General features: G+C 30.7%; 1 protein-coding gene across 6 annotated transcripts in view; it reads right to left on the bottom strand.

Moving 5' to 3' along the window:
* Positions 1-13,638, bottom strand: part of LOC143251425 (rho guanine nucleotide exchange factor 10-like protein) — an 80,744-nt gene that overhangs the window by 4,694 nt on the left and 62,412 nt on the right. For 4 of the 6 annotated variants that reach the window (XM_076502742.1, XM_076502753.1, XM_076502764.1 and 1 more), the window contains 8 exons: positions 10,556-10,647; positions 9,795-9,907; positions 6,824-7,059; positions 4,329-4,483; positions 3,884-4,026; positions 3,404-3,575; positions 1,595-1,942; positions 1,168-1,417 (listed from right to left, as the gene is read on the bottom strand). In XM_076502742.1, the coding sequence (XP_076358857.1) occupies positions 1,168-1,417; positions 1,595-1,942; positions 3,404-3,575; positions 3,884-4,026; positions 4,329-4,483; positions 6,824-7,059; positions 9,795-9,907; positions 10,556-10,647 (1,509 nt within the window). The remainder of the gene's footprint in view (positions 1-1,167; positions 1,418-1,594; positions 1,943-3,403; positions 3,576-3,883; positions 4,027-4,328; positions 4,484-6,823; positions 7,060-9,794; positions 9,908-10,555; positions 10,648-13,638) is intronic. The other 2 variants (XM_076502747.1, XM_076502757.1) reach the window with 1 other exon arrangement.

Here is a 13,638-nt window from a genome sequence, read left to right as displayed (position 1 = left end):
AGCCTACTGAGTCAATCTCAAACAATCTTAACAGGTTGACACTTTAGACAATTGTTGAATATTCTAATAGGATTCAAGGACAGTATGAAAGTTGCTGGATTATTTCTCACACAACCATGATTTTCTCATGGTCAATGAAATGTAGGTATTCAAGGGTGGGGATCACCTCAAAATTCTTTACTTATTTGTAGATCTACAAATAATTTTGTTTTTCAATACTCTTCACTATATTATTGTATTTTAAAAACTCTCCATGCCATGAACTGAATTTACAAATTTATACAATCTATAAAAACTCAGTTAAAATAACTTTATTTACTGCCTTGCCACTAAATCTGGAAAATTAACGCAGTATAATGTAAAATAATCATTTAATTGAAATTGTCATTATTTATCATTACTTTTTTTAATTCAAAGTTGTTCATTCAATGAATTACTGTCATAACTCACAAAACCATCTAATAAAAATTAGTGTTTCTGATTATTCTGACTAAGACTTGTGTGAGAATAACCAATTAGCAAGCATGAGGATTAACTAATCATCCAATTGTACTTGTTGATTTTATAGAAATCCCATTAATATGTAAAGGAAAGCTAGAACAATCAGTTAAAATACACAAGAAAAATGTAATTACTAGTTTAAACAAGAAAATATATTCCTCCTTATTTTTAAGTTTTCTGGCTACAAAAGAATATTAGATTAACAAAATAATTTAATATGGTTTAAAAAGATTTTTTTTCCTTTCTCTTTATCCAATCACGTCAAGGTGATAGCAAAATGGTCAAAGTGCGAGTAGATTAAGACCCTTTAAAACTGAAAATTTTTTAAGGAAGTAACACATGATACTTTCAATTTAGGATTTATTGTAAGAATGCTACTGAAGTATTTATGCCAAGAAAACAAAAAATACCAACAGAAGAAAATATTGTTCTTTACAGTTTTACGGATGTTGGTATAAAGCCTTTGAAAATTATTAGAGATACAGTCTCGCAGCATGGGTGTAGTCAAGTCTTAATTAAACTATGAGAGTGGCACATCATTCCACAAAATTCAGTAACTGTCTGAAAAACTAAAAACTACCATGAATCTATAAAGTAATGGATAAATAGGAATATTATACCAATAAATTCTCTAGTGTTTTTTTACAATATACTATACACAAATACCTTCTATCTAAAGTAATCACGTGGAAAGCGGCAAGATCGGAATCACTCTGGTTCAACCTTTCATGAAGCCTTTCTTGGCTGTCCCTGTCGTAGTCATGAATATTCATGAGGTCAGCATATAAACCATATACATTGTTGGAATCTTCCAGATAGCTGTGTGCTGTTGGAGGCTGGTGAAAATTCATTCCTCTTGGGAGAGTCTTAGCTCCCGACATGTGAATGTCTGCAGCACTTTTCCGAACCGGTGCAACTGTGGAACAAGAACACACAACTATCATACTCTTGTAATTATAAACCAAATTAATTCCACATCAAATATATCTTTTCATCCAAAATCTACAAACAGTTTTAATTATTAAGTATGCACAAACTAGTGAAACTTGTATGACACTAATGCACATTAACAACAGGTAAAAACAAAGCATACCATGAGGTCTAATGAATGGAGGAGGGATCATGGAGTCAGATTTTTGTTTCTTCACTTTTTCATGACAAGGAGGTTGACTGTCTGGCTTTACCACATCCAAACCAACCTCTTCTTCCCTGGTATTACAAGGAGCACTAACAGCTGGTCGAGGAAGCAGGCTAAGAAGCAAAGTAACTGGACCATGGTGGCCATGGTATGCCACATTAGTACGCCCACTGATAATTGGTACACCTTCTAGACGGGGTAGTGGCACAGTTAAAATAACACCTACATTAGTACCAACCCACAGAAGGCCTCGACTTGCTAGAAGAGATGTTACTGTTATTCGAATATTAGAGTCACGAAAACCTGTGTAAAACAAGAAGTAGAAATTGAGTTTTCATTAGAACTATTATCACTATTAAGTTAACAAAATAGTCTCTGGTGGAAAAAGCAAAATGTTGATCCTACTAAAAAAGTCAACTGTTTCATAATTATTATGAATATTAAAACTATAAAATATCAAACTATTTCTTTTTCATAATGAAAAAGAAAATTACCATACTATTTGAAATTGATGTTGCATGCTAAACCAACACACTGATAAACTATATGATAATGATTATAGATACTGAAAACATACACTATCACTAGTAAATCTTATTTTGATACTATTAGGATGAGGAAAATATAGGAATTCCTATCGAAATGGATGTTAATTTTGTGAAGAAATGGGTGCTCAAATAGTGTTTTCTTTAACAGATTATCTCACACTATTCAGGCATGACACCACTTGCATATGTATAACATTGTATCATCTAGCCTGCTGGTGCCTTTAAGCAATTTATAAACGTAGTAAACATTTTGTTCAGTATTAAGAAAGTGGTAGTCATAAACAAATAGTTATGTAATTTAAAAATACCAATCACACCCAATTGTTGTGTTACCAATGTAATCCACAGGTGGTTATACAATACTGACAGCACTGGTATACACAGTCAAAACATGTCTCTGCAATAAATTAAGGGTGTATAGTACTGTTCACACCACCACAGACCATGAGCCTAATGACACCTGGCTACTAAGATTCTCAATAGAAAACACTGCTCTTATAATATTTCATTCTAATAAAACTAGTGGATGAAATTGTTTGAAATTTGACAACAACTTTTCTAAGAGTTTGTAGTTTCAAAGAATAAAACATTGTATTTTCATTTTTTTCTACTATTTCAAAGAAAAATTAATCATCTTATACACTCAACTTCTAAATAGTTCACCTACAAGGTGGATTGCATGTTCAATATAAAAGTATTATCTTACAGTGTTTACATTTAATTTCCATAGCCTCTAGAACATACTAAATGAAAATATAAGGTATATGTTATATTTTTGTTGTTCACTGGCTTAGTTAAATTTTGAGCATAAGGTAGTAACAATGGAGAAAGTGGTTTAAGAGTGGCATCACAAATTATAGGGTTAAAGGACATGCAACTGTACATTGCTATATACATTAAACTTAACTATCTAAATCAATTTAATATCACCAGCAAGGCATATTAAATCCTGAAATCCAATATCTGACAAGAATACTTTTTGTTCCATTGCTAGATATTACATACTGAAAATGTTTACTGTCAAACTGTTTCACTTTTTTGTTGTTCAATTTTTCATAAAAAGGAAAATTGTGATACAGTTCCTCTTTAATACAAACTTTAAACAGGGTGGTCAAAAGGTTTATGTCTAAACAAAGCAAAATGTTAAACTGATGCACAAGATTTTTACCTATTCAAAAATCACTTAAAGTTTAGGGATAGTTTTGGAGAACCTCACCACTAAAGAGATGATTAATACTTGAAGCCACGTTGATGTCCTGCAGGTGACGAAATGTTTCAGTATGGTATAAACAGATAGTAGCAGAGTTGTAGAGAGAGATCCACAATCCTGTCCCAGAGTGGGCAAGAAGGTGTGCATGTCCCTCCTCATGTTGGAGGGAATAGGAACGCTAAAAGATAATTAATGCAATCTCAAAACATTCAGTAAATGTTTCAGATCAAAACTGAAAATACAGTAAGTCAGTTCTTTTCATCAATGTGTGTGCAAAATACATTTAGTTTTTTTTTGTTTAAGTTCCAAGCTTAAACAAGTATAATAGTGAATAAAAAGAGTATGTAATACTTCAAAGTTACAGTTAAAAACAGATAATACTTTATTATCTTTTACTATGCTTATCTGGAATACCAAACTTACTGTTCATAATTAGAATAGTCAGTTCTATGTAGCAAATTGCACTGTATAGCTAATAAGATATACCTGAGGCTCAGCAGTTTGGCCATCTAGAAGAATAACATTACGTCCTGCTGAGCACACTAAGGCTAAACCTAATGGAAGAAGGTAAGAGATAGGATCTGGTCCGAGGTTTACCAAAAGAGGGCTTCTCAGCTCCCACACTTCTTCTGAAAAAAATTACAAGAAAGATTGTTTGTAACAAATGATACCTAATATTTCATGCTGTTGCATTTTATATTATAATTGTAGGCCTGGTTATTAGAGTAAATAAAAATACTTTTGTTTCCAAAAGAGACAACGTCTAGCTTTCTTACACATTTTTATTTTTGATTGACCACAACTTTATAAACGCATTAATAAACTGGTTAACAATATAAAATAATGTTTCACTGATTTACTTTAAACCAAACTAAAGATTAAAACACAGTATGTAACATCACCAACAAATGTGTTGAGTAATAATATATACCTGAAGAACTTTTTTGAAAGACAACAATGGAACCATCACTGAGACCAGCAAAAACTCTCTCAAAATGGTAACGTATGTGCATGGCTAAGGCAGGCATCACTGCAACTCCTACTTCTTGATAAGTCTGTGGAGATGATCCAGAAAGGACCACAATTCTAAACAAAATGTACAATATTTTATTATAAAGCTGGGGATGTTAATGGATTTACCCTCACTAATGAGAAAAATAACAATCAAAAGAACTGAAAAACATTTTTTTAACATATTTGAATGAAAACCACAATAACAGGAAGTTGGGAAATTTGGAAAGTACTTGAAACAAGGATAGTATGAAAAACAGACATTAAATCTAAAACTTAGCTAATCCCAATGGAGGACACACTATGTCACTAGGATTTATGGTCAATTACACATTGTCTATTTTAATTATTTTAAAAAACATCCAATTACTTACATATGTGTAGATTTTTTTTAAAAATTACAAGCAACATAGTTTTATATTAATATTACAAAACAATATCAAGCACAGTCCAGGAATACATTTGAATACTCCATACAACCATAAACAACTTAAAAGTTGTAAATTAAATAGATCTAGATCATTACAATAGTGGTATTAAATGAAGTAATAAATGATTTAATACACAAACACACATTTAGCACCTTGAAATGCATGAAATTCTCCATTTCAATGTTGTGATAGGTAATTAACTCGTACACTCTTGTGCAAATTAATTGAAACAAATGGTCATTTTACAATATTTTCAGCATGGCGGCCCGTGTAGGATTGCTGGACGCACCAATTTCCTTTAATAGTCATTTTTTCATACACACGGCATCATTAGCTGTGTTTTGCAGTACAGTCAATTTATTTTTGGAATATATGACGAAATTTTGAGAAATACTACATCATTTGAAATTGCATTAGAAGGGCAAGGAGATCAGTCAAAAAACAACTTCTTACCAACTCAATGAAGAAAAAACGGTATCAATGGGGTCTGAGATACAAGAAATAGATGCAAGAACAATGGAGGAAGATGTTATTCAGTGATAAGACTCATTTCTTCGTACAGGATCAAAGAAGTCTGCATGTTTGCAGATCTCCAGGTGAGAAACTTCGAGAATCTCACATCAATCAGTTCGTAAAACATCCCTTGAAGATGTTTGGGGGCTTTGTTAGCTACTATGGCATCTGAGGTTTACATGTCGTAGAAGGTATGATGCAAGGACGACAGAACATCGAAGCTTTGCAGTGAAGAGTTGTTCCAGAATTGAAAAAGATTTCCAGATGGATCTGGCTCCATGCCACACATCAAAATTTGTGAAGAATTTTATAACTACAATGCAAATAAAGGTGCTGGACTGGCGTGGAAACTCTCCAGACTTAAATCCTACTGAAAATCTTTGGGCAACTGGTAAAGAAAGACTTCAGGGAAAAGACTGTACTATGAAAGATAAGCTAATTGAGGTGTGGTACCGCGATCCAAAAATTAGTAAAGATTGCAGTCAAGTCGTGGACTCGATGCTAAAGCAGATTAATGATCTTCTGAAAAATAATATCATGTATTAATTTGAGTAATTTTTGGATTCTCAGAAATAAAACACAAAAAACTGAAAAAAATCGTAATTTTCCTTCTTGTTTCAATTAATTTGCACAGGGGTGTATGTATTATTGTGAAATAATTCGATCTATTGATTTTCTAAAGTCATATCTTTAGCTGAAAATTTGAGTTGTGGTTAAAAAGTTTAGAATCCAGTTACACAGTATGATAAGAACAAAGAAATCACATGAACTAAAATATAACTCAGAGTGTTCAGTTAGTGGCCAAAGTGTACCTAACACTTGAAATAGGAATTTAAAGATTTTGATCATATACTTTTTAAATATTAGTTTATATATTCAAATTTATTTGAAGAAAATATTAAACTTCCTCCTTTGATTACTGAGATATGTATGTAACTATAGTGTAAAACTTGGAGAACACTAATGATGAAAAAAACCACAAAAAACAAAAAAAATCTTATTAAAACACTGATAACCTGATTACTATTTAAATGTAGACTTTCAGAGATGAACTTCAAATGAGGGACAAAAGTGAAACATGTTACATATATCAAAGCCATATTTACATAGGTTAAAAGCATGAAAACTGCACTCACTAATCCTAGAAATGGTTTGATATTTTGATAGGCTAAGTTTTATACTATTTTGAACTAATTAAAATGAATTAGATAATTGTTTGAAAAATTATTTCTAGTGGTGTATATACACTTAATGAAGCAGGCCTTTAGGTAGTATTCAACTATTATGAATGAAGTCTATGATGAAAAAGCACACCACTTTCAAAAACAAAGATAAAACTTGGAACTTTCAAGCTTTTCTTTACACATGATCATAAGCCACAAAAGTTAAGCCACTTCAATTACTGAGCCAAACATTAAGTGAAAACTGAATTACATGTCAGAAGTAACAATACCATACAAAGTAAAATTACCTCCTGCTTTCTGTTCCAAGCCAAACAGTTTCAAGTCCTTCAGCCAATGCAGGAACTGCTTCTATTGCTGTTATTTGCACTTCTTGAAGATCAAAAGTAGCAATCTCTTGCAATAATGTAGGCTGCACTGACATCACCACCAGATAGCTTTTGATACCATCTGTACTACACAGCCACAAGTAGGTTATTGCATTAAAACTGTTGGCATCTAGAGTGTAGTAACAGCCACATTTCACCTGTTAAAAATTAAAAGGAATTTCCAATTTTTTAAAAACAATATAAAATTGTAAACTTAATAGCTCTGACTACACAAATATATAAAGATATAAACATATTTTATTACTCTGATATTCTGACTATTTCAGAATACTTATTTGTAAGTGTAGTGATAATTCATTATGTGAGAATATTATACGTAAAAATTAGTTTATTATGTAACAATATTTCATTACAATACAAACTGAGTGTAATTCTAACACACACATACTACTAGTAGTATCACAATATTCATATATGATTTCATCTCTTATCTGTATATAACTAAGTACATATTTCTATAACAAAACACTTCAATGTACACAAGCTGCTACTTTAGTTTTTTTTACCCTGTATGGTACCAAATGCCTCATTGCACTGCAATACTTGCCAGTAATTAGTATAGCAAAATGTTACACATTCAAAATATATTTATACAAATATTAGCAAAAAAACTACAAAGCTTACATTTACACTTCTATCAAATCAATTTGTAACGAAACCAGATCTTCTGGACTTTATTCCAGGGTCCAGAAAACTATAGATATTTACTACACGTGTACAGATCTTAAAATGCATTTGTTTGCTTTATAAATTTCCAAAAATAATTAAACTACAGAACTATCTGTGCTTTTCTCTAAAGTTTAAAGTCTTCCAAACACAATTAATTAATTAATTAATAGAAAATGGATATTTATTTATGGTCCATAAAAAGTAATTATATTTCTGTACTTAGATTCTATATGAGGTGCAACATTTATTAAAATTAACCACATCTAATACTTATATGGTTTAGGTGTGAATTTTGTTTATATTCTATATAAAACAAAACCTTGGCAGGTGTTTAGTTCAGAGAGAGAGAGAGAAGTCTGAGGAATATTTTCCCCAACAGGAGTGTTCAAGAATGTTATAGTTCCTCTACGTCCCCACTCGTGGAAGTTTCCTGTATTTTAAATTGGCATTGTTTGAGGCAAGAAAGTGGGGTGGGGCAGTATGAAAATGACGAATGAGAAAAAAGAGTGAGACAAAGGCCTCAAAAAGGAAATGAACAAGTCCTAAGCCCACTGGCAGGAATGAAGTGAGCCAAAGACCAATTCCACATCAATCAGTGGAATGCCCCATAATTAGGGCCACAAAGTGGCTGGGATCTGCAAATCCATGTGCCTCAGAATTTGTTGTGGGGGAAAAACGGGAGTACTTCCACATTCCTAAGTCTTTCAGTGAACACTTAAACCAGTATAACCACAAAAGTACTATCAAAATAAGTTTTAATATTCCTCTACAATTTAAATTTGCAACCTGAACAGCATCACCTACATATATAAGCTAAATAGCTGTCACAGATCCCTAGGGATCACACATAACTATACCTAATATTAAACTACTGGTGAGAGAGAAGGTAGTCATGCAGCAGCACCATACTACTACAAGTAATTAAGCAGGCTCTTTCAAGTGAATAACCGAGACAATGTCATTTTTATCACGTCTACAAGTGAAAGATGTGTTCAGCAACATCTTGAACTCCAAACCCTTCAGTCCAAAGCCTTACATACTAACTACAAGGCAACACTAGATTTTAGTACCTGCTTATGAAGTTTAACCGATTAAATAATAATGAATTTTTGCTGAATATTAGAAACCATTACTTTTTACTTACTCCTAACGTTTTAAGTTCCATTTATGCACTGCTGCTAAATAAGACAATGAGAGCAAACCAAACAGCACTGCTCATCTGAAGTCCTTTTGTTTCAAACATACAACTTCACCTTTTTGTATTTCTAAAATGCATATGTAAAGGGGTGACTGACACAGTACTAGTTTTTCATGCTTCTTGATTTATAGCTGTAAGAGTTTCTAGTCTTTCTGATATCAATTCAAAACCCTATAATTTTGTCCACATCAATCAAACATACAAAGTATATTCCAAGATTAAAATACATTATGTTAAAGTGTATATATAAATGGAGAAAATAGTTACAAATGAAATTTTACTATTTACCAATACAAAAATATGACTGTTCTAAATATTAACATACTGTACTTATGAAAGAAAAAAACCCATAAAGTCCCAACTTTTCCTGAAAAATGGTAAACCTGTACAAGGAATACTGATTTTATTAAATGATTTACACAAAATATAAATATTAGTACTCAAAACTAACAGATGAAGAGCCTAACCATAGTGTACCTCCAAAATAGATAGCCTGACATTGGGTTACTAGGGGCTTTATATATGTGAACAGTTGTATATTATATATATATGTATTGCTGCAATAGTTAAGTCTAAATAGTCTTTCAATTCTTATTAAGGATGAAGTTGATAAAAACTTTGAAAATTACAGAAAAATAGGATTTATGTACGAAAAAAACTGTGACACTGTTTTGAATTTCATGGAAAGCTACATCAGGACTATATGTGCTAGCCATCTCTAATTTAACAATGTAAGACTAGAGGGAAGGCAGCTGGTCATAACTACCCACTGCCAACTCTTGGGCGACACTTTTAACCAATGAATAGCGAAATTGACTGTCACATTGTAGTGCTCCAAAAAGCTGAAAGGATGAGCATGTTTGGTGTGACAGGGATTCAAACCCCTCAACCTTCAGATTACAAATCAAGGTTTGATCCTGCATTTATTCACTTTATTAATAAAGTATTTAAATCTGTATTACTTTCCACATAGACACATGCTCAACTTAAACACCTTCATATTACCTCAGTAGAGCCTAAAGCTGAGAAGACTGGGACTGTTTTAGCAAATAAGGGCATCTTGCTAGTTGGCCTCTTCTCCTGTTCTGGAATGTCCCATGCTGGAGTGTTGTTTGCATCTGAAAATTAAAAATAGTTAAATGACTACATACAAATTTTAGATGCACTTTCACATTATTTCACTTAAAAAAAAAGGTTTCTTATTATTAATTTTTTCCAGCTAATTCAGATTTTCCTCAGAATTGTGAAGTAAATTTACACCAGATAAGCCATTACAATGACATCATTGGTGATCAGTCAAGTTAATGGCAGATTCTCATTTATAGGAGTTTTATTTGTCTTTACCATTGAAAAGTAGCTTGGTGTAGTTTTTCCTACGTAGAAACTATCTTTCAATTTGCAGAGCATACAGCTATTCAGCCTTCTAGCAAAATTTAGTACTCAGATCTTTTCACCACTTGACATTGTAAGTATATTAGAATAATTTATATAGTTTGAAAAAAACAATTTTTATGAAAAGGTGGGGGTAATTTAAAACAAATAACATTACATAATATACCTTTAACAACAGTAAAATCAAAATTCTCCTTATTTTAAGCCAGTAAGTACAAACTGTATCACTAACAATAGCTTTAAAAACCCAAGTCCAACAAATTACAAAATATTTAAGATTTCCACACAAAAATTAAAAACCTATTGTTATTTAGTTTCACAGAGCTTGTGTATTTTTTTATTTTGGAGTATAAATTTTTCAAAATAAACCATACCAAGAGCAAGTTTAGATAAATGAAGGTCAGTAATCCATTCTCTCTTCACAGAAGGAGATCTAAGCTGAAGGCAAACTAATTCTTTGTTTGACCTGTGGCAATGAACAATTAAAACTGTTAGTTTTCTTTGGCACTGCTGCAAGTTTCTGTTTGAAAAAAAATTGAAAAACACAGTAAAACTCAATTTATTTCTATCTTCTCAACTCATGAAATTATTACATAAATGATTATTATACATTTTAAATTTTTAAACACATTATAGAACCACTCTGTTAATGCCTCGAACACTACATTTTGGTAACAAAAAATAAAAAGATTGATTTTTGTAAATGGTAATTTAAATTTAAATTATTTTTTAAATTCTGTTTAAACAACATATATTACTAAACATGTATCCTCTTTATTATAATCAGAAAAGTAAAGTTCAGGAAATCAGTGTATGAAGACAAGAAACTCTGAAGCTTTAAAACCATTTTTATTTTATCATTAAAATTAAGTTACACCCTTTCAATTCTACAGTGACACAAATGCATCACACCATAAAATATAGGTTTCTAACATACTAGCCCATGATCAACATGCTCTGTACTAAAACATTGTTTAACCAGCTAATAGTTAATTCCATAATACAGTTTAATTAATCTACTTTCATTCAGCTAATGTTTTGTGTTGACTATATAATATCGTAAAATGCTATGTATGGTAGTTATAATTTTCCTCTAGTTGAAATAATTTCTTAAACTATGCAATTTATATTTGTTTAATAATTTTGTATATTCCAACAACAGAGGTTATAACTGTCATTTAAAAAATCATTTACATTTGATAACAAAGTTTGTACAATCTACCAAATAAGTATGTACGAGATGCCTTATTTCCCAAAATAGAGAGAAGCATAGAAAGTTGTTTTTAATATAATTTGCACATAACTAATGCAACTATAATTTAAGATTTAAATTTTTTTTCTTTAGTTTCTAATATTTATTTCAGTTTAACATTGCAAGGTGAAATTATATACACGTGGTAAGATTATAAAAACAACTTTTTATGTGATGTCTGTACAGATGTTTAATAATACCCAATATTTAAAGTTTTCCTATGGAGTGAACTATTACTGATTTACACCATCAGATAGCATCACAGAATTAATTTTATATTGCTAGTAATTTACGATACAGTGTAAAGTCAAAGCCTATATAAAGTATTATCTCTAATGCACTGAAAAGGTCTCATGTGATATGCATATAACATTCTTCTAATTAGAACTCTTATGTTATGAATTTTTCTCAACAATTGGTCAAGCTAATACTTTAAAATTGAAATAAGCTGATCATAGTATCTGTTTTCTGGCTGACATTTAGGAAAGCATACAAGTCAATCCTAGTATCTGTGTCCACCTAATATTTAGGAAGGGTATCTATGTGTCAAGCTAATATTTAGGAATGTATACAAGTCAATCGTATCACCTATGATAACGCAAAACTTCTAAAATAAAAACTGACTGCCACTAATAATCAATACAATTTTCTCATCTTCAAATTTATTAGTAATCTTCAGATAACTGTTCAGTACTATTTAGTATTATTGATTTCATAACACTAAAATCTATATTATCCAAAATATAAAATTATATAAATTTATAGAAGTTTGGGTTGTTTTACAGATTTATCTTTATTGTGTATTGTTCTTTATGATAGATACACCTCACATGCATGTTAAATATTATTATTATGTACTAAACTAAATTTATAGTATTGGAACAGAATTATTACAAATTTCCTTAGCTAAGTATACTAAAAATAAAAACTTGAATTAATTTCTAACATTTAGTTCAGTGATAGGTGAGCCTAATGACTTCTCTAGCAAAGAAAATGCTGTCCAGACAATGTTACGAATAAAATAAACCAATATATTTCAAGATGGACCTTCCAATATATATTCATAACACTTCAAGTGAAGAAAGTTAGCATATGAAAAGTATTGCCTGGTAAGCCATCATGCAACACACTTTGTTACCATGAAGAAAACAAAGCCAATGTTCATAGTTCCTTCTTAGCCATGTTCACACATGCCACTTACAAAATTTAGAGTTCTGATGCAATTAAAATTAGTTTTTTTTGTTTTTTTTTTATATTGTATTTATAATAATGTAAGTAAACACACAAACTTTGTTTATAAAGCGAGATCACCATGATATGTAATTATTACAGAAAAGCTATCATCACTATGACCTAAATCTAATTTTCACAGAGTTGGGTCAAGTAACCTGCCTGAGGCAAGTTACAACTATATTTCAATGGGATTTCAAAAGTGTCAATATTTGAAAGACTGTTTCAACATGTGTGAAGATAAATAACATAATATAAATGCACATAAAATCTTTGCATATAAATACTATGTATAACTGTGTAACAAAACATCAAAAGCTTCACATTTATAGTTCATTATACATCACAATTTGAGATTTTTTGCATTCTTGACCCTAAACTCAAAAATATGTGGTCCCACACCAAATGCATTTCCATGTGATGTCAAATCAACATGTAAAGCTTGACATGTGATTGCTATTACAACAGTAGTCTTGCATTTCTTCTCTAACACTCAAAGGAATGCTCCATGAGACAGAGAGCACAACGTTGGAAGAAACTATTACAAATATCTTATTTAAAAGTTCTATGTGGTAAACAAGTTAAATTTCTAGGAAAAGCCCAGTTTCTCTTTCAACATAACTAGTTGTTAAGTTCAAAATTGATAAAAAGGTTAGAAAAGTTCCAATTTTACACAATTAGTTTTGAAATAAAAAATATTTGTAATAATACAATGAAATAACTGAATAATACTGAAATAATTTAAACTATTTTCATAATGTACTTTTTAATACTCTTTAAAACACATAATGAAAACAAATACAAATTGTTTATAAGGTTGAACTATGTAACTTTGTATGAAAAAAAAGAACAAACAATACAGCCTTTTTTTTTTTTTTAACATAGATGTAGTATTGTAAATTGACAAAATGAAAAGGCAAATATTTTTTAAATTTATTTACACTAAAACATACTTTCATTTAAAGAAAAACAACA

This window comes from Tachypleus tridentatus, chromosome 1 (assembly GCF_004210375.1).
Source record: "Tachypleus tridentatus isolate NWPU-2018 chromosome 1, ASM421037v1, whole genome shotgun sequence".
Classification (NCBI taxonomy): Eukaryota; Metazoa; Arthropoda; class Merostomata; order Xiphosura; family Limulidae; genus Tachypleus; species Tachypleus tridentatus.
Note: the sequence above shows the minus strand (reverse complement) of the source record. Positions and strands in the feature narration are given on the sequence as shown.